General features: G+C 40.7%; 3 protein-coding genes across 3 annotated transcripts; 2 read left to right on the top strand and 1 right to left on the bottom strand.

Moving 5' to 3' along the window:
• Positions 1-3,654: 3,654 nt before the first annotated feature.
• LOC116620816 (probable G-protein coupled receptor 19) lies at positions 3,655-8,303 on the top strand. The gene is made up of 2 exons (XM_048723276.1): positions 3,655-4,435; positions 5,646-8,303. The coding sequence occupies exons 1-2, from the start codon at positions 3,655-3,657 to the stop codon at positions 5,879-5,881; spliced, it is 1,017 nt and encodes a 338-aa protein (XP_048579233.1). The 3' UTR covers positions 5,882-8,303.
• LOC5516837 (60S ribosomal protein L23) lies at positions 8,299-12,328 on the bottom strand. Its single transcript, XM_001636832.3, has 5 exons — positions 12,247-12,328; positions 11,327-11,539; positions 10,983-11,054; positions 8,973-9,014; positions 8,299-8,424 (listed from the first exon to the last, which is right to left on the bottom strand). The coding sequence occupies exons 1-5, from the start codon at positions 12,257-12,259 to the stop codon at positions 8,342-8,344; spliced, it is 423 nt and encodes a 140-aa protein (XP_001636882.2). The 5' UTR covers positions 12,260-12,328; the 3' UTR covers positions 8,299-8,341.
• A 371-nt stretch (positions 12,329-12,699) lies between these two features.
• Positions 12,700-18,038, top strand: LOC5516838 (dnaJ homolog subfamily B member 11). Its single transcript, XM_032386626.2, has 9 exons — positions 12,700-12,814; positions 12,891-13,047; positions 14,509-14,606; positions 14,825-14,960; positions 15,101-15,326; positions 15,430-15,487; positions 15,744-15,855; positions 16,399-16,558; positions 16,982-18,038. The coding sequence occupies exons 1-9, from the start codon at positions 12,747-12,749 to the stop codon at positions 17,035-17,037; spliced, it is 1,071 nt and encodes a 356-aa protein (XP_032242517.1). The 5' UTR covers positions 12,700-12,746; the 3' UTR covers positions 17,038-18,038.
• The last annotated feature ends 4,064 nt before the right edge of the window (positions 18,039-22,102 follow it).

Raw genomic sequence — 22,102 nt, forward strand, 5'->3', positions numbered from 1 at the left:
CCAAACCCACCCACTGCGTAGAGCAGGAAATCTCAGAGGGGGAGGAAGATGAGATCCAGTGCTTACACATTCTCAAATGTGATACAACCAGTCCCCCTATTCTAGTACAAGTCAACATTGAAGGGTCCCCGGTTAGCATGGAACTGGACACTGGACACATCCCGCGCAATGTTTACGAGAGTACATGCAAACACCTAGAGCTCAAACCCGCTAAAGTAAAGCTTAGCACGTATGGTAATGAGATAATAGTCCCTATGGGTGTGGTCAGCGCGAACATTAGTTATAACGACAAATGCTGCGAGGCAAAGATGTATGTCGTGGATGGACCTAGGGTTGCACTCTTTGTTCGCTCTTGGCTGCGCCTATTCAAACTCGATTGGCCATCAATCAAGTTGGTTCAAGGCAAGAACATTGCACTGTCAGACCTCACAGAGAAGTATCAAGATGTTTTCAGCGACGAACTAGGCTGTCTCAAGGGATATGCTGCGCAGCTACACGTCCGTGATGGGGCAACTCCAGTACACCAAAAGCACCGCACAGTTCCTTTTGCCATCCGGCACCAGGTGGAAACAGAACTAGAGAACTTAGAAAAACAGGGGATGATCTCTCCTATCCCCAATAGCGAATGGGCAACACCTGTTGTCCTGGTGGTGAAGAAACCTGGTGGTATACGCCTATGCGGGGATTTCAAGGTCACGTTAAACCCTGAGTTAGTGGCCGATTCCTATCCCCTTCCAACCCTAGATGATCTGAAAAAAAAAATGAACGGTGGGTCTTTCTTTTCTAAATTAAACCTTACCAAAGCATATTCCCAGATACCACTCGACGACTCTGCTAAACAGTTCACAACCCTGACCACTCACAAAGGATTGTACGCCTACAATCGACTTCCATTTGGCGTAGCGTCCTCAGCGGCGATTTTCCAGCGACAGATGGACAGAATTTTCAAGGACCTTCCACAAGTACTGTGTTACCAAGACGACATCCTGGTGACAGGAAGAGACAGCGAAAAACACCTTACAAACCTGGAAGAAGTTTTGCGACGCCTACACGCCAACGGTCTCACAGCACAACGAGAGAAGTGCGAATTCATGTAGCCGTCGCTGAAATACCTCGGCCACGTCATCGACAAAGACGGAATCCACCCCACGAGTGACAAGGTAGAAGCCATCAAGACGTCACCATCACCTCAGGACGTAACCCAGCTCCGTGCGTTCTTAGGCCTGGTAAACTACTACCAGAAGTTCCTACCCAACCTATCACAGGTCTTACAACCTCTTCATCAACTGCTGAAGAAGGACACCAAGTGGTGCTGGACAGACATTGAGGACCTGGCAAAGAGTTGTGGACCGTGCAACGCCACACGGAATGCACCCCCATCGCAGTACCACCCATGGGCATACCCACAAGCACCATGGGAGAGGATACACATTGACTTTGCCGGACCCGTGGATGGGATACATTTTCTAGTTGTTGTTGACGCTTACTCCAAATGGCTGGAAATAGTCCCCATGCGCACGACTACAGCTCCGGCAACCATCAAGGTTCTTCATATTTTTTTTGCACGTTTCGGGCTACCCATTCACGTAGTCAGTGACAATGGCCCACAATTCACTTCAGAAGCTTTCGACAAGTTCATGAAGCAGAACGGCGTTAAACACACCACTACAGCACCGTACCACCCAAAGAGCAACGGCCAGGCTGAAAGATTCGTCCAAACCTTCAAGTTGGCATACGAAGCCAGGCAGGGTCCTCCATCGCAGATCATTGCCGATTTCCTCTTGAAACAGCGCAACACCTCTAATGCAACTACCCAGCAAACACCGGCCAAACTGGTGTTGGGAAGAAACCTGCGCACACGTTTAGATTTGTTGTCGCCATACAGACCAGCATCTCCTAAGACGGCACCTGCACTATCACAACCGTCACGATGCTTCACCATTGGCCACAAGGTATGGTATTGAGACTTCAGCGTCTCTGGTGGGAAGTGGTCTCCAGGGTGCGTAATAACAAAGATCGGGAATGTGATGTACGAAATACAGCCAGACAAGTTCCTCCAACAACACGTTCGACGTCATGCAGACCAGCTCTGCGAAAGAACCGCACCTCCTTATCAAGATAGCATGTCTCACCGAGATCACCAGCTACTTCCGATGACCACGCCAGCAGCTGAGCCACTCAGCTGCACAGAGGGAGATGGCGACGCTACAGAAACATTAAATCCCCTTCAAACAACAAGACAGCAAAATCCACCGACGATCAGTGAGGAAGTTCCCGAGGATGCGGGAGAGCCGGACATGCCTAGGAGGTCGTCACGCGCGAACAAGGGCATAGCGCCAGACAGGCTGAACTTATAATCGGACACGTTACTTCGTTAGTTAGGCTACCCCCGACCCTACAGCTTCCTTAAAAGAGGGGGAAATGTCATATATGTTGTGTACCACACGTTGGGTACCCTGTGCGGGAGCGCGGTTACTTAGCCGGCCAGAGTGTTTTCCAGCTGTATGAACAGGCTCGTTGATTATATGCTAAGTAAAGGTTCATTCAAACCTTCCTACATACACAACAGATGTCATCAAGGCGTCACAGTGGTTGAAAGAAATAGAATGATTAAAATTAGTATAGAAAAGCTTTTGTAGGCGGCCTTGAGAAGCGGTACAGGAAAGATATTAGACGTCATTATTTTTCATCTATAGAAACTAATGCGAGCAATATACAAAAACTAAATGCTCGACACCAGATGCATGCAAGACATCTGAAAACGAAGAGCAAAATTTTGTTCGTCACCAAGGATCTCGCTTGATTTTGGTCATCTCCAAGGTATATTTGGAATATTTTCTTATCAGAAGTATCGTAATTATGATATTTGCAGGGCCGTCCCAAAGGCGCGCGGTGTCCAGCTTAGGGAACGGACAAGTTTACCTATTTTTAAAAGCAGACTGCTTACTGTCACACTGGGTGAATTTATTAAAAGGCAGTGGCTATATCCCCGACAGTCGGGAAAGGTTCTCAATGGACTAGATGCCCAAACGTTTTCAGTTTATTCAAATAACCCAGTAAATTGTCGATACTGAGTTCAAATTATTCCAAAATTGTTAAGAAATGGCAAGCCAATCTGAAATGAGCTTTTTTGTCGGTATTGAATGTTTTCTGTTGTCTATGTACACTATCAAATCGTAATTTTAGTGCCAATTTTCTACAATATGCTGCTAAATGTCGGCAGTTCTCAATTTGCTAAAATACCACGGTAAATTGTCAGCCTTGTGAGTTCAAAGTATTTTATATAACAGGCGCTTGCACGGGGGGGTTCGCAGGGTGCGCGTGCACCCCCCTTGGCGACCAAAACGTGAGCCATTTCTTATTAAAGGAATCTTCAAATTGTATGCTTTTTTCATATAATGCCCATGACTGCCCACCCCCCCCCCCCCCCCCCTTAGCCAATCCTGGGTTCGCGCCTGTGTTAGTTTAGAAAGGTCAAGCTAATCTGAATGGAGCTCTTTTGTCGGAATTGAATGTCTTTCCTTGCTTTTATACACTATGAACACCCGACGGTGTTATTGTAGCAAGTGTCACCAAAATAGCGATTTTATGATGCATAAGAGTTTATTTTTACTTTAATGTTTACAGTTCACACGAACGCAGAGACCATCTGTCATGAACAGCACCAAGCCAACATATGTCTTCATCCCAATCACTTTTACCACAAAATTCGTCCTGTTTGGGGTTTTCTTATCGTACTTTATCTTTGGGACCATCGGTAATGCCCTGTTGTACGCGGTAATACGCAAGCTACGCATGCGCGAAAGACGTCGTCCACGACGTGCTCTGTACCGGAGCCTGACCATGACATTCCTGTCGAGCATGGCGATCTGTAACCTGCTCAACTCACTCCTCAGCGCAGGCGTCGTCAACTGTCTTCAAATGATGGTTCATCTATACACTAGCGATTGGTCGTGCAGAGTTCTTCGATACATTACTTACTACTTTGGAACTGTGCTGATATACAATGTACTTGTCCTATCAGTGGAGAGGTATTTCTCTATATTTTACCCACTGAAGCTCTACTCTGCCTCCCTTGCAAGAAAGCTTCTGGTTGGTATCTGGCTCGGCGGACTCATATTCTCCCTTCTTTTGACCGTACCGGTTAAGCTAGTCCGCGAGGCCCTTGGTCCACATCACTTCACCATCACCTGCCGTTCTTACCCGGAGACTCCATTAGAACAAGTAGCGGTTTTCAGCAGTTTCATTTGTATCTACGTCATTCCTGCTGTTGTGTTGATCTACATCTCGGTGGCGATGACGAGGTTTTTCGTGCGTCAACGTAAAGTCCACGCAGGTCAACCACCACAGCAAGCCACGGACAGACAAGCGAATGCATGGAGACTCAAAGACATCAAAATGTTCTTTGCCATCATCGTTATTTTTGTCATCCCGTACACAAGGTTGTGCAAAGCAAGGTTGTGTCCTTGCCCCTACACTGTTTAGTTTGATGTTCTCTGCAATGCTGACTGATGCCTTCAGGGAGACACCCCTAGGCATCCCCATCAGGTATAGGTGTGATGGAAAGCTGTTCAACCTACGACGTCTGAAGGCCGTCACTAGAGTCAAAGAGACTGTGATTCGTGACCTGCTTTTTGCTGATGACTGTGCCCTCAACGCCGTCAATGAGCATGACATGCAACAGGAAATGGACGCTTTCTCATCCGCCTGTGACAACTTTGGCCTCACCATCAGTATCAAGAAGACTGAAGTGATGTATCAGCCCGCCCCAGGAAAACCATATCAGGAACCAAACATCACAGTTAAGGGGCAGCGACTTCAAGATGTAGAAAACTTCACCTACCTCGGCAGCACTCTCTCCCGCAACGCCAACATCGATGCAGAAATCAACAACCGCATCGCGAAGGCAAGCAGTGCCTTTGGGAGATTGAGGAAGTCAGTCTGGGAACGCAGAGGCATCTCACAATGCACCAAGATCAAAGTGTACAGAGCAGTCGTCTTAACAACACTTCTCTATGGCTGCGAAACTTGGACCATCTACAGAAGACATGAGAAACTTCTCCAGCAGTTCCATCTCCGCTGTCTCAGAAACATCCTAAATATCCGCTGGCAGGATAGAATCACAAACACTGAGGTTCTGGAGAGAGCAAACCTCCCCAGCGTCATTACCACCATGCGCAAAGCTCAGACACGATGGGCAGGACACGTCTGCCGTATGTCAGACTCCAGAATACCCAAACAGCTGTTGTACGGTGAACTAAGCCGTGGAAGCAGGAAAGTTGGAGGCCAGCGCAAACGCTATAAAGACTGCATCAAATTACATCTGAAAGACTTCAATATCGACGTTTCAACGTGGGAAACTGCAGCATCTGACAGACCGATTTGGCGTAATCTGATTCACAAAGGTGCCATCCACTCAGAAAATAAACGCTCCAACGCAGCCAAAAACAAACGCCAAAAACGCAAGGCTAGAGCTGACCAACCTACCAATATGACCCCCTCTTACTGGTGTCCGACTTGTGGAAGGGGTTTTCTTGCACGAATTGGCCTTATAAGCCACCTGCGGATTCATCCCTCCGCCCCTTAGACATTGTTATACTGTCAGTATTGCTATGGTCATACTCGACTACGAGTTGACGAACAACACACTTTGCTTACGATGTATCTTATTACTATGGCAATCGGCGGGTTCTCGTTCAGTGTCCCCGTCTCTTTCATCATCCGCAGGGTGACTGGTGTCCTTGCACTCTATAACTGCATAAATGTACCGGTGGTCTGCATAATGAACAATCGCGATTTTCGCAGGACGCTAAAAGAACTTGAAAAAGAATTTGGAGAAGTGATAGATAAAATCAGCAGCCCATGGCACGGCATATCCTAGAGCCCGTGGCACAGCATATTCTAGAGCCCAAGGCACAGCATATTCTAGAGCCCGTGACGCGGCAAATCCCACACACCAACACTTTTGAAACGACTTTTTAAGCAATCATTTATGCAAAAAGGAACAAATCTTGTTTTAAGTGTAACTTATGCTTGAATTCTGTGTCTCGGCCAATCAAATTTCTAGTATTACAAAGAAATTTTTTACATGCCAGTGCGCATTTTGCAATCCATGCATTTTTCGCGGTTCCCTCTTTAGCTGGACCGTTACTTGACCATGATCACAGCCTGGCCTCACAACTCTATAAAGTATAGGACTATACCACAATACTTGTTCTCTTTGTAAAACAATATTCTTTTTCAATTCAAGTCAATATCTTGGCATGCCTTTTAATAGGTATCTAGCTATTTTGAAGGCCAATGCATCATGTAATAATGTAAATCCAAAAAATACACAAAATGGAAATAAAAACCGAAAACTAAATTGCATCTTAATTGATGCGCGCTTAAATAAAGAAGTTTTACCGCACGCTGAAATCTTGCGTATGCGCCGTTTTAATCTCTCCACCATCGTTAATCGTAAAACCCCTATTATCCAAAAACAAACTGCAATGTGAGAAAATGACACGTATTGTGTATCGTAATCCGTAATTGTGAGAAACCAACCTGAATGACACGCTCAGAATTGTGAGGGAGGGACCATTTGAAACGTGCACCGACAACTGGGATGCGAGAATTCAATCGCTAATGTGGCGAAATGGCAAACAAAAGGGGGTCATTAGCGCGTGCTCAGGCTTTTAGCGACAATATAACAGCAACAAAAAATATTCAGCGCATACGAATAAAGCCGGATTTGTTTTTCATAAAGGGTTTAGCTTCACTTAGAGTTTATTTTTTCGTAGTTCTCTGGTGTAACGGGCGCAGTCATTTCTTCTTTATTTTGGTTTGAATTAGCGACAGAAAGGGTTTAGCTTCGCTTACAAAGTTTATATTTTCGTAGTTCCTTAGCGCAAGTCTCCTATTGGCAATGCGCGCAAATAATAATCAAACGTGCGTCATCAATTGGGATTGTACAAAAATAATTGGAAATGCGCGCAAATGATAATCAAACGTGCGTCATCAATTGGGATTGTGCAAAAATAATTGGCAATGCGCGCAAATGATAATCAAACGTGCGTCATCAATTGGCATTGTGCAAAAATAATTAGAAATGGGCGCAAATGATAATCAAATGTGAGTCATCAATTGGGATTGTGCAAAAACAATTGGCAAATAATAATCAAACGTGAGTCATCAATTGGCATTATACAAAACAAAAATGGCAATGCGCGCATCGCACATATAGCCCATTTAACGGAAAAAGTACGCGGTGCCGCGAAATTCGATCAAATAACAACATGTCTGAAAACATAGATGTCATCGCTGGGACGTGGGAAAACTGAATCCATGTTTTCAGACATGTTATTATTTTCGAGCGCGAATGAACTTCCTGAATGGAACCGTGTTGTGTCTGATCGAATTTCGCGCCCATAAGCGCGCACTTTCATCCAACGATAATCAAACATGCGTCATCAACTGTGGTTTTGAGCAATGCGCGCAAATGAAAATCAAATCTTCATATTCAATTGGGTTTTGGCACCAATGACACCAGTGGCCCAATGACACTCACGACACCAGTGGCCCCGTGGGACCAATGACACTCATTATACCAGTGGCCCCGTGGCACCAATGACACCAGTGGCCCCGTGGGACCAATGGCCACATGGGACCAATGACACTCACGGCACCAGTGGCGACCACATCGCCACTGGTGTCATTGGGTTTTTTCAAAACAATAAATGATACTCAAACCTGCGTCATCAATCCTATTTCCAGTAGGTAGTTGCCAAATATTTCAATTCTGTAGGAATGACACTCATGACACCAGTGGCCCCATGGCACCAATGACTCACGACACCAGTGGCCCCATGACACTCATGACACCAGTGGCCCCATGGCATCAATGACACTCAAGACACCAGTGGCCCCATGGCACTCATGACACCAGTGGTCCCATGGCACCAATGACACTCATGACACCAGTGGCCCAATGGCACCAATGACACTCACGACACCAGTGGTCCTATGGCACCAATGACACTTAAGACACCAGTGGCCCCATGGCACCATTGACACCAGTGGCCCCATGGCACCAACGAAACTTGCACTAATGATAGCCAGGTGGTGTCATAATCGTGACGTATCTGGTGCAGCGTATATGGGTCACAAGCCAATGCTCGGCCCAAATCAGCAGTCGTGTTGGTGAGATAAAACGATCGTGTGGCCAAATAGTCTTCAATTTCATCTGGGATTTTGGCATCCAAATTGTCCATGGTGACATGCATCACACTTAAAGGGGTAAAAAATAAAACACTGTGATAGTATTGAATGTCTTTTATTGAGGGGTCTGTACAGCGTTACATCACTGAATGCTGCCAGCGTTTGAGGCAATCCTCGGCCACAGATCGGCACACTCCTTAGCTACAGGGCCAGTGATGGCAGAACCTGGACAAAAGTAAATATTTTACTTAAATTCAGCATTTACTGAAGAAGTCACATGTAAAAAATTCTACATAGTATTGTTTTCTTAGAGTTTATTGTCTAAAGTTAGCAACAAAAAGGTTACATTTGCAACTAGACTTTTCAAAATTGGACTGAAAATTTTAATTTGGTCGCAAAAACAAAAGCCTAATGATGCGATTAAGAGCTTAAAAACACTGTTTTTAAACAAATGTTTGGGGGGAAAAAATGAGATTTTTCCCTTAATAAAATGAGCAGCAATTTTTATAACAAAACTATTCTGTGAATCTGGGTTAGTGTGCCCTTACAATTGTAAAAGGCTTTGAGTGACGAAAATTGAGGGCTGTGCTACAAAAATTTGAAAACTGCTTGCACACAAACTTTGAGCATTTAATGCTTATTCATTCTAATTACCCGTTAATTGGAATACCCTATAGACTATAGGCAATATATGGGTGACGACTAAAATCCTAAGCATATCTTCTCCTAAAGTGCTCTGATTTCTAAAAGTTTATTATTATTATTATTATTACCTTTCATTTCTCCTTTGACATTTACTATCACCCCAGCATTATCTGTGGACAATATAACAATCAGCAAAACACATTTATTCTCTAGAGAACTGTAAGGTCTTAAATACGTCTTAAGGCCATGGCAATACTCATGGTACAGTATAGGGTCAAAGAAACTTTTTAGGTAGGCTCTATTTCTAGCTGTCGCCAGGCCTTATCTGCCACACTATCAGCTGGATCAATGGTCACACACGCTTGTCCATGACATAACTTCTGATCTAGAGTACTGACCCACTTATAAGACAGACAGCCAACTGTTGATGGGGGCAGGTACTGTGGGTTTGGGGTAGAATACTTTCACAATGGAGTATTTTCCATAAATGTACCATGTACTTTTATGTACGAGACACATTCCTACTCAGAATATGTAGCCACATGGTCTTGAGCTTGGTACAAAGTTATGGGGTGTAGAATAACGGATCAAGTATTTCGGATTTCCTTGCAAAATCTTGATACTAATGAATTCCCATTATGTCTATAGTTGAGGTAGTACCGGAGGCTATTTCCCGGAAATTGTTTACCAAGTTTGAGCTGTGATATCTTCTACACAAAAACCCAAATTCCTTTTAAACTTCAGGAAAAGTTTAAGAAGGTTTTCAGATTTATAGGAAAAATATTATCGAGTCAATCCGTGGGAAAATGCAAAATCTGATACCCGCAATCTGCGAGCCACACGAGCTTGTCAAATCTCAACTTAGTGGTGAATTTCTCCGCAACTATGTAAGCTATCAATATAAAAATTGGTAAGCACCTTCCTTAGTTATTAAAAAAGATCTAGCCGGAGTGCGACAAGAAATGATTTTTTGGGAAAACAAAATGAGGATGATGGGAAAAAATCGAAAATCAACCTGCATTCGAAGAGAATTTGTTTGATGATGTCGCACTCCGGTGATCATTTAAATTTTGCAGTATTCTCGCTTGTCTTAAAATTGTGTGCAGAAATATTTAAACGCTAGTAAAATAGCTTGAAGTAAACTTTGCTACAAATGTGTTGTGATGCTTCTTTGGGGGATTAAAGAGAGATTTTTCGCTGAAATCTTTTGGGAATTGCGTCTTCTTTCGTAGTCTGTTGTGTCAGCATGTTTGTGAGCCCATGAAACTGAAACAGCAGTAATAAGCCTTATTTTTCGCTCTATATGGGGCCTATAAACCTTATATGGTAGAGCTACAACAAGCTTTGTTTGGCGGGAAACTGACTTGAGGTGCGAATGGATGGTTTGCTCAGTTCGCTGCACGAGACATGTATCGAGTAACACAAGACCTCTTATTACTGTACATCTAAAAACAAACGGACAGATCAAAGCAACAAAACATAGAATTGTGGTTGTGCAATTCCCTTCGTCAGTTTGTGGTGTTTTGGCTGGATTAGGATTTGGCTTTGAGCAACGCAAACTGAAAAGTGACCTACGTTCGGAAGTCTTGTCCTTTGAGCTTCCTAGCGGGGATATGTGGGTTTTGATCGTTTATTGGGTTTATTTCAGAGAGTGGTGAAGTTGAAAGGTCTGTGAAATGCTCCAAATGAACCCATAAAAGCGAAAATCCTTCTTTGGTTGGAGTGCTATACTTGTAGAAGCTCGAGTGAAACTTGAGCGGCGAGGCGAATGACAAAAATTTGCTTACGAACTCGTACTTTGATGTTTGCTGGACAAAATGAAGTGTGAACTAGGTGTTACTCCCAATCCCCGTTTGTTGAAGCTCTCATTTCATGAATTCACTAGAAAAAAACGTTTTTAAATTCGCTTTTTCTAGCATAATAAAAAGGCGGCATTTCTTGAAAATCGGCGAGGTATGGATATACGTTTAGGCAATTTCCAGCCCAAATGATAGCATCCAGTATTACCTTAAGTTAACCCTCTAGGTCTAAATGCTAATGACTAGTCACTTAAGGGGGCAGACATGACATTTTAAGTTACAATATAAATAAGTAATTCTACTCTCTGCTGATGGTTTTTATGATAGCTAATGCCTTACCTTCAAAATATAAGAATACCCCATTCTTTCTTCGGTAAGCTTTCCGTTGCCGGATAACCACAGCTGGCATCACTAAAGACAGAAACCTCTACTGTTAAACAATATTAATATTAGACCCCCATGGTCTTGAATACTGCAACATGTAGTTCAATATTTTACACAAGTAACTAAAAACATTGTTTTTGAAAACACAGGACACATTTTTCTAGGTTTTCTCCTGACAGTGTCAATTAAAAAATCCATGGTATTTTCTGCATTCAACAAGGTTTAACTTCGTTTTCCCTTTACTGATGAACCTATAGAGGTGTTATCAAGGACAGGGTAAGTAAACAAGTAGAGCTTACCCTTTTTACGGAGCTCTGGCTTTCCTTTCTTTACTGTGGCTAAGACCATGTCACCGGAGGCTGCTGCAGGCAGACGGTTCAGACGTCCTTTGATACCCTTAACGGCAATGATGTAGAGATTTTTGCCACCAGTGTTGTCAGCACAGTTGATTACTGCACCAACTGGCAGACCTAGGGCGATGCGGAATTTCCCACCGGACGTACCTCCACGTCCTGTAGTGCAAAGAAAGGATAATTATCCCTGAGTTATATACAAATTCCATATAATTATCCCTGAGTTATATACAAGTTCCATACAATTAGACATAGCTTTTAAGGCATATTAAAAGGACGAATTTTAATACTAGAAGCCTAGGTACAATTATTTTTATCATGTGGAATGATATCACTAATCACTGACCTCTACTGCAATACAGGTAGATGGAACTTTTTTCCATTTTCACATAATTAGATGTTAACCGGGGCGGCATATTGATAGCAATAGTCTTAACATAACTTACCTATGTACTCTAAAATATTTTAATAATGTGGCTGTTATAGCGAATTTAATAGCTATTATAGCGAATCGTAGACCCGTTTTCGGAGTGCAACAGTCTAAATGTTGTCTTATATAGGCAATTTCGTTGTTAGCAACTAATCGGATATATACTAAATACTAGTTATGGTTATCAACCAGCCGCTTAATAAGCACTGTCATGCCCTGATATAGCACAACAAACGATAAAGAAGTTGCTGAACGCATCGATAGACAGTATGTTTTAACTTCTAGATTTTTACTATGTGTTACGAGTAACATACATAATACATAGATGAATAGAGACAAGAAAGTCTACAAATTATAAATATCTATACAAAAAGACTTCCTATTAAAACGGGATGGCGATGGAAACAGATTTAGTTCTACAATGTCTCGCTCTCACCTCTCTTCGACATGTTGGATTTTAGAGAAAGAGAAACAGCGTTCGTGCGCACGCGCAATGAAAACCCCCTACCAGTGCTCCTACAAACGTCAAACCACAGGAATCCTGTAGAGGATAAAGACGGGACGACAAATAGGCAGACAACGAGATCAAAAAAGAACATAGATTAATTTGGATGAAAGGAACTTAAAGTTAGTTGTGAATATAATTTACTGGGCTTTCTCGTACGAATCTCTCGCAATACGCACTGGAAGCACCTTTTTTAAAAGGTTTAAAAACGGTTGACAAAGCTTAATAAAACATGGCTTTTTTACTTTTTGACTATATCTTAACTCTTAAAATTATTAAAATGAACCACATTATTGTATGCTCACAAATTGGAAATTTACGTTTTTCCCCTTTTCCTCCCCAATACCCACAATGCATTTCGATGATTAAACCGGCTCATGATGCATTGCGCGTGCGCCGGGTGACAACAGTCGTCTGCAATCGCCGGCAAAATGGCGAGATTCCACGTGTACTTTTGTATTTCTCTTCTAATTCTATTCTCAATTCAAACACTAGCAGGGTGAGTAAACTGTAAACTACATTAGTCCCTTTTATAATGTTTGCACCTTAAATGTTATGTCTGTTTTCTTCGTTAGGAGGGATTTCTATGCTATCCTCGGCGTCCCCCGGGATGCATCTAAAAACCAAATCAAAAGAGCGTACAGAAAACTCGCCATGAAACTACACCCTGATAAAAACAAGGACGACCCTAAAGCTCAAGAGAAATTTCATGATATTGGGGCAGCATATGAGGTTTGTTCTTCAGACATTTTTATCCTTAATGTTGACTAAAGCGTCTCAAACAATTGAATAATTGATGTGGACATGGAAACTTTTGTAAACTCAAACTCACGAAATCCTTGATTATAAAAAATTATATACTTATATAAACTAAGATATTGTGCTGGAAGCTTGACAAAGAGACGTTTCTATATTTTTGTGCGATAAAGATTAAAAGCTTTATTGTTAGAATTTGTATATTTAAGATATTAAGTATATTGTAGACTTTGACAGTCTGTATGCTATTGCTGTGTCAAACGCGACTCTACCATTATTTATTGAGATCCCATTTTCCCCTATATAAACGAACGTTTTTTTGTTATGGTATCGTTAAAAACCTTAGGTTATTTCTGCCCTTGAATTGACACGAATGTCTAGATATTTGAATTTATTTTGAACGAGTATATGCAAACTCTCCCAGGTGTTGTGTTCTGATTGGTCGAGAGACTACTTGAATCGTATTGCTAAACTGGGGACGAAATCTCATTGTATCTATTGAAAGTCAGGCTTGTGTAGTATCCTATTTAAATTACCGTGTAAACTGGATACTTTGAACTCTAATAACATAATCTCTGCCATCTTAAACTTAATGGGATTTATCTTAAGGTTTTTATGGAAAATTTCAGTCACTTTTGGTAACTTAGATTTTTCTTGAACTCAGATAAAGCCAAACTCCATTTTTTCAACCTATATTGTTGCCTTTGATTAAATTTTTCATGGTTGATCTGACCTTTTTCTCCATAATTTTAAAACCTTTTAAAAATAGAAATACAAACTTAAAAATAGAAATACAAACTTGAGTTGGCCAGACCTTGAGTACTAATCAATCTTTAGTACAATTATGCATTTTGAATGGTCTAGTTTTATCAAATTTTACTATGTCTGCTGGATAGACAGACTAGGGACGCATTAACCCAAGTGCGGGCCTTACCCTGGGGTCCAGGGGTTGAGAGTCCCACTTTGCCCACCCCAGGTCAGTCTAAAAGTCCTTCCTTTCTTTGCCCACCCCAGGTCAGTCTAAAAGTCCTTCCTTTCTTTGCCCACCCCAGGTCAGTCTAAAAGTCCTTCCTTTTTTTGCCCACCCCAGGTCAGTCTAAAAGTCCTTCTTTTCTTGAAAAAAAGTTTTATGGGTATGGAAGCTATTTTTGGCACAAATTCTATGCACATATAAGCTAAATTTCCTGTAGCTTGAATCAAATTATAGAAAAAAACTTGTGTATCCTTCATGATGTTGGTGGTATTTTTGAATGGTTTGTCTGAAACAGGCTCACACCGTATAAGCCCTTAGTGCTAATGTTGTACAGGCACATTGGAAATTTAAACTAGTCTATTATTAATGCTGTGATCTTTAAATCTGTTAAACTTACAGATACTGTAATCCATAATAATATTGTGTGAGTTTACTTATGCTTATGATGCATTTCCATATCACAGGTACTAGCCGATGATGACCAGAGAAAAATCTATGACCAGAGAGGGGAAGAGGGGTTAAAGAATGCCGGTCATAGAGACCATTCAGATCCCTTCTCAAGGTATTGTTGCAAATTTATAGAATTAGTGTGAAATTTTGTGATGTTTAGAAACTTAGTTAGCACTGTATATTATTCCTAATATATGATTAAATCAAATGAGATGAAATTAAATTAGATGACACTTTTCAATAAGCTGACTAGTTCATCATTTAGTATATCAACTACAATATTATGAACACTGTCTGTCCCAAATATTGATTTTCTTATGCATTTTCCAGCTTCTTTGGTGGCTTTGGATTCCATTTTGACGGCCATAATGGTCACTCACACAGCCAGCAAGTTCCAAGAGGGTCTGACTTGACAGTCGACTTAGAAGTCACTTTAGAAGAACTCTACAATGGCAACTTTATTGAAGTAAGACTACTATAAAATTATCAATAATAAATGTATACATATATTTTTAACTTTCCATTAACAGGTGGTCTAACATTCTATCCATGAACTCATTGGAAATTTCCTCATTAGCAGTATTCTCTAATAATTTTGTTTTTAAGGTCATGCGCCTGAAACCAGAGACCAAAACAATTCCTGGCACAAGAAAGTGTAATTGCCGTCAAGAAATGCGCACAGTACAACTAGGCCCTGGGCGTTTCCAGATGTCCCCAGAAGAAATCTGTGACGAGTGCCCAGCTGTTACATATGTAAATAAAGAGAAAATATTAGAAGTGGAAGTAGAACAAGGGATGAAGCACGAGCAAGAGTACCCATTTGTGTCTGAAGGTATGTAGAGCCAATTCATAGAATCACACCATGCTTTTACAATACAGATCATGCTCTTTTTTTACTGTAATGGAACATGTTTTTTAATACTTCTTTCTTTTAGGTGAGCCTCATATTGATGGTGAGCCTGGAGACCTGAAATTTAAGATCATTGAATTAAGGTAATGAACAGAAAGAGATAAGTTAGTACAGAAGATGATTACTTCATCCCTTTTTGGTAAAACTGAATTACAAGTACATTCACTGTTGAATAGAAAGCAGTAACTGCAAAACTTAAAAAGTATTCTTCTACTAAGTATAATAAGTATAATAATACTTATTATACTTAGTATTAGTCTTATGTTCATAACAACTGAGTTTATCAACATCTTTGTTTTTGCTCTGTGCCCTCCTTCATTGTCCACCCTTTTTCTCTAGGCATAAGAGATTCACCCGAAAAGGAAAGGATTTGTATGCGAATGTAACTATTACACTGAATGACGCACTGTCAGGGTTTGAGATGGACATCCCCCATCTTGATAAGCATAAGGTGAGAAAACGTAAGCAAATGAGATGCTTTTCTCTGTATCCAAATAAAACCATGATGTCAAGATGTATCAACTAATTCAGGGATATCTATATTTTTCGAAATACTTAGAGTTTTGAATATTCATAGCATCATTCCAATCAATGTCAACAGACTTTAAAATTTCACTTGATATGGCTCTGTTGATCTGAATTGAGGGGAAAATGATTTTGAATTAATTTTAGATATATAATTGAAAAAGTGTCACCCCTATATAACTATATTATACTAAGGTGTTTTATATTGAATAGGTTCAGTTGAGTTTAAATGATTGATGCTGATGTGCTCCGGCCCATAGCCAGGGTGTTCAAGGGTCGGAAAAAACCTCACTTTACCAGAAGATCCGCTTAAATAAAGGAAAAATAAGTACAATTACGAGCAAGGAAGAGCTAACTAAGAGAAAATAGTTGCTCGCTCTCCCCACCAGCCCTGCTAAATCCTGCTAAATGAACCCAAGCTCATTATCCTAGCTACAGGTCTGGATAAGATTGGATCCACTTATTGCAGGTTCACGTTGTGAGAGAGAAGATAACATGGCCAGGGGCACGAATAAAGAAGAAGGGAGAGGGCATGCCTTCATATGAGAACAATCATGACAGGGGTGATCTGTACATCACGTTTGACGTAGAGTTTCCAAGGGGAAGCCTAGATAACCAAGAGAAAGAAGGTGAGTTTTTTTTTCTTCAACCATCCATTCAGGGCATACTTTCTAGAAAGTATAGTCAGGAAGGCCCAACTCCTAAGCTCCTAGATTTCAGTCAATAAATACATATTTTTGGTGATCTTATTGTCAGACTCATTTCATGTCGAAAATACTTAGTGTATTTTGGGTAGCTTCGTAAAGGTTTGATACTGAGAAATGCCATAAATAAGCCCATGGATATATAGCTTAAGGCCATGTGTCTTAGCCCATACAGTAGCTATCTAAATCATCTTATGGGCTTTTATGGGAAAGTTTAAATCAGAGTGGTTTTTTTTGTGTGGACAGTAGGTTTTAGAGGGCTTATTTGAGAATATCATGATATTGATTTTAAGCTTCCCTGTTGGTACCTTATTCTCTTTCTTATTCTCTTCTTGGTTTCCTTTCCAGATATCCAAAGAATCCTAAAGCAACAGTCTAAACATACAATCTACAATGGGCTATAGCACATAGTCAATACATATGAGCCTCACATGCACATCTGCATTCAACACCTCTTAACTTGATGTACTTGGTGAATTAGCCATTTGACATCATGCCTGTAACCTTTAGGTTTGCCTAAATGACATAAAGGTTTGCCCAAATGGCATACAGGTTTGCCTAAATGACAAACACGTTTTCTCAAATGACATACAGGTTTCCCTAAATGACAAACACGTTTGCTTAAATGACATACAGGTTTGCCCAAATAACATACAAGTTTGCTCAAATGACATACATGTTTGCCTAAATGGCATACAGGTTTGCTCGAATGACACAGGTTTGCCTAAATGACATACAGGTTTGCTCAAATGACATACAAGTTTGCTCAAATAACATACAGGTCTGCCTAAATGACCTACAGGTTTGCCCAAATGACATACAGGTTTGCTCTAATAGAAGAAAATTTGGGGCCACTGCGAGCAAGAAGATCTTCCAGAAAATAGTTTGCTAATTGGATAAAGAAACTTACCCACTGAACTCTAGGTTTTAAGCCCTAGTTCTGAAGGTCCACTTTTTAAAAATGTAAAAAAAAAAAATAAATAAGATCTTCATTGATTTAAAAAATTTTGGGAAGGTTTTCAAAGCTGATCATTTCCCCCCAGCTAGGTTTAGCACTTGTTGTAATGCCCCCCCCCCCCCCTCTAATTTTTTAAATAGTAAAATCTTTGGTTTTGGCTTTGCAAATGGCCCTGTACAAAAATGTTAAAAATGTACTTTTTGAATTGATACATGTATAACAATAATGGAAGTATTATATAAATCTTAAATTATTAGAGTCAAATATTATCAAAATGTACACTGCTTCATTTGTTTTAAAGTTTATGCACAGTTTTTATGTTTTATCAAAATTTTGATGTGTGCCTCACTGTTTAAAATTACGAACATCCCATTTCCATACAAGTTGAATTCCACTGTAAATAGAATTCTGGCTTCCTTTCCTTTTCAATAAACGGTTTTTTTTGTGGATGTGCTGTTGCTCTGACTTAAGTGGGTATTGTAATTTATTTTTGCAAAATTAATAACTGTTGCATATCTAATAGTGTGTCAGAGAAAAGCATGTTTGAGTCCAGCAGTTATTCACTGACCTTGAAACGTGCTAGTTGAAAATACCATTAATTTTTCCTTTTTTTAAACCATTCCTGAGCTCCGGGCAATAGTCCACTGGCTTCATGATTATTTCAACCAGTTAAACAGATTGATTTAGCGGTGATCCGCGTAATTTCCCATCTCGACAAATCCGCTGGATGGGGACCACAAGGAGCCTCCCTCTTGACAAGTGACTGATAACTTATTAGGGGACTTGCGCTAAGAGATCACGTGACCTCTTGGGGGGGGGGGGGGGGGGGCAAATTCAAGCAAAAAAAAAAAACAGAAATGCCCACGCACGAAATAAGGCCTTATTCGTAATCGCTAAAAAAGTTTCTTTCTGTTTGTGTCATTTTGCTGCTAAATTATATGCAGAACATTATACGCGTTGTTATATTATACCCATTGTTCTCAGTATGATAAAAAGCGGGAATAAGAAAGAAACATTGATTTCATTGATTGTGAAGAAAAAAAGAAACATGCGGCGACCCCGTTGTGCGTGAGAGAAAAACCATCACCAATCGCTTAAAAATAACATAGAAAAAGGTATTCCAAACGAAGAATATCTTTAATTTCCTCATGTTGTGTTTTGTACATTTCGCGTTAAACATTTACTACATTTTGCGTTGAAAGTTATTATATTTCGCGTTAAGATTACATTTTGCGTTAGTTGTTACATTTTGCGGCGTAACACAGTCTCTTTGAACCTCGTCCAAAATAGCGGTCATTGCCGTGAACGAACACGAGCTCGCATTTTCGATGTTCCATGTGAAAATACAAATGTTCAGCGATGAGAATAATAGCTTTACAGTTGTGCTAAGATGCGCTGCTTACAGTATGCCTAAGAGGATCAAAGTGATTATCACCTTCAAATTCAGATTTAATGTACTTATGTATAAATAAAATGAACTGTATGTTCTTCTATGTATAACACACAAAAGAGTGTAATATTTCGATAAAAGTAAGAGATAAAATTAGTTGACCCCCTTCAGGGCTAACAGAATTGTTCATATCCCCCCTTACGCTTCCCCCCTATTTCCGTCCCCCCCCCCTCCCCTCCCGAAAACCGAAGAAAGAAGAAGCAAAGAAAGGAACGGCAATAACACGAGCCAGAGATTAGCTGCAAGCTTGACAGAAAGTGGAGGGAAAGGAATTGGATGAAAACATTGATTCAGAAAAAATATAGGCACTCAATTTCTCAATGATGCGTCTAACTTCAGCTTGCAACCTGATAATGGTTGATGCTATAGATGACGTAAAAGAAGCAAAAAAGCTTTTCGATCTTCTCCTTGCAAAAAAAGCGCAGCACTAGAAGAGAGAAAAGAGAAAAGTAAGAGAGCGAGGAAGACAGCGAATCACATATGAGCGAGGATTTTGATGACAGAGAACGAACATAGCGTTAAAACATTTTGTTTATATTTTAGATATTGACTATAAGCACTTTATAATATTATATAGCGGAAACCATAAAAAGATGTATTTAGAGTGTATACAGGTTTGCATTGCATAGATAAAACGTGGCTTAATACGTATTCTTGACTCCTGGATTGTGCATGCCAAATAACTGCCCCCAAAACCGAGACAAGTTAAACCAAGAAGTCTGAGTTGACACGTCAAATTATATAGTAGAGACAACTCCCAAAGGAATCAGTTATCCCCACCTTTTTAAATCCAAACACTTTGGACGCCCCCCCTTTAGACCTCGGAAATTTCTCGAGGCCCCCCACAGTATCTTCAGTATCCTGTCACGAGGTGTGAGAAAACGAAAAGAAGCGTATCTCTTTGCATCACTATCGCACAATCTTAGCAGATTGTCCATAAGAAACTAAAGGAATAGGAATAGCACATTTTATACCAGAGAGCGAGGACGAGCATATGTGACATTTCCAGCGCTGTGTTACAGGTGACGCAAATATCACATTATGGTAATGCAATTAGGATAAAATAATCAAGGAAAGCCAAAGGCGTCCGGAGCGTCTATATATAGGTTGTTTGTCACTGGTACGGCACTTGTTGTTTGGCACTTGTTTTTATTTACCAACTTTCATTTTATTTGACAGTAGCATAATTTGTTCTAGCTTTGCCTATAGTACACTAACAAAAAACGCAAAGTAGAGCAAAATTGGAAAAGGAAATATTGTAGATACCCTAAGACTGCCAATATTCCCTTTTCTGATAGAGACTACCAGGTGCTCAACACGACTGCCAATATATATATTCTTGGGACTTCAATTTCTCGAAAATTTTCTCGGCCTATTTCGCGGTATTAAATGTCGTTATTGCAGAGAAAAATTGTACAGGTGTTTCCTACGACTTTTCATATTTCCTTTACGGATAGAGATAATCAGTGTTTTGTCACTAATTATACACTAGCATGTCTCCGACCTCTTTCGTATGTAAAAAGTCCCAGCCATGGTGGATACGTCTTGTTTCCACATGTCGTCCGCGCTGCTTTCCGACTCTTCGTCAACCAATTGCAGAGGGGTAAGGCACTTTTTTACTGTCCTTAGGGAGCGACTCCGCTCTCGACTCGTTGCCATCTCCCGTGGGCTCGGCTCTGTGGTAATATCTTTCTTGCGGACTCTTGGCGCCAAAGGAGGCGCCACGCTGTCTTGATCTTGGAGCGCTCGAATGTCCTCGTCCTCGAAGGAGAAAGCAGTTCGTTCTTCGCGCGGCTTGTAACCGGGTGTGAGGTGCTTAGTCCCTTAGCGACAGCTCTCGTCCCACATGGCTCGCATCAGACATCTCGTTCGGGGAATACTCGATCTGGAACAGCGCTACATCTCTATACTCCTCTTGCTCCATCACTGGGAGTTTTCGTCCCAGTCCGCGACTGGGGACGGAAGGCTTTCTGGGTTATACAATCGAGTGATTTCATTCCCATTTTCGTCAATAACTGTCTCCTTTAATCGGTGAAGAGCAAGTTTGGGGATCTTGATTTTTTTCAAGCAATTCATAGTGGAACGAATAGTGGCGTGTTCTCAGCAGATACTACTACAAGGAACTAATTCTCGACAAACAAGTGCCTGTTATGATCATTAATGACGCTTGATGTAATGGTAAGAGAATGCGTCATTCCGTCGCTAGGGAACGTGTGCCATACGTGAGCCATTCCAGCTCCGAGGAGCTCCATAATTACGTAAGTATAATTTTGCGACCCTGTTTTGTGGTCATTGCGCGCGAGTAATCTGTGTGTTGTCTGCCCCCCCCCCCCAATATTTTCAACAATTATAAGGAAATCGCAAATAGGGGCGAGGGCTGTGCTCGCAGACGCAGTCACTTCCACATAAGGAAACTAATATATTCCTTATTTCCTATTTCCGAGGATTCCTTGGTACCAAACCCCCAAAACGACAGCGTTTTATTCATATGTTAATGCTTCTGTATTGTGCCTGTACTTGGCCTGCTACTGCTCTACCTTTTATTTGTTATTGTTTATTTTAAACCATATTCCAGGGGTGCAAAATTGTTGTATATAATGCTCTTCGGTAAAGCTTTTGTCATTTCTAAACATATAAAATACTAGATATATTTAGGCACTGCCTAAAGCGGAGCCCCAAACTTATTGTTCTTATTTATGAAGTACAACAATTGTGGATTACATGTCCAAGAGCTGTTTACAATTTCTTAAACTACCACAAGTGTGATAGATAGCTTAATTCAAAACTTTTCATTGTTCAAATTATATCAAGTAAAATTTAACAAAAAAATAGTGGATGGATTTACAAAATACCAAAATGTTAGGTTTGAGCAATCCTTGTGATTTCAGAACTATTAAATTGTATTTGTATAATTTAAGTATACTGTAAAGAACGAAAATGAAAAGGCTTGTTAACGTTTATCATTAATTCATGAGTTATACACATTTGAAAAGAGATCACAAAAACACATGCTTCTGATAACTGTTTTGGGGGTTCTTCTTAGAAGTTTTTTTTTCCTTTT

The sequence above is a fragment of the Nematostella vectensis genome, chromosome 2 (genome assembly GCF_932526225.1).
Source record: "Nematostella vectensis chromosome 2, jaNemVect1.1, whole genome shotgun sequence".
NCBI classification, from domain to species: domain Eukaryota; kingdom Metazoa; phylum Cnidaria; class Anthozoa; order Actiniaria; family Edwardsiidae; genus Nematostella; species Nematostella vectensis.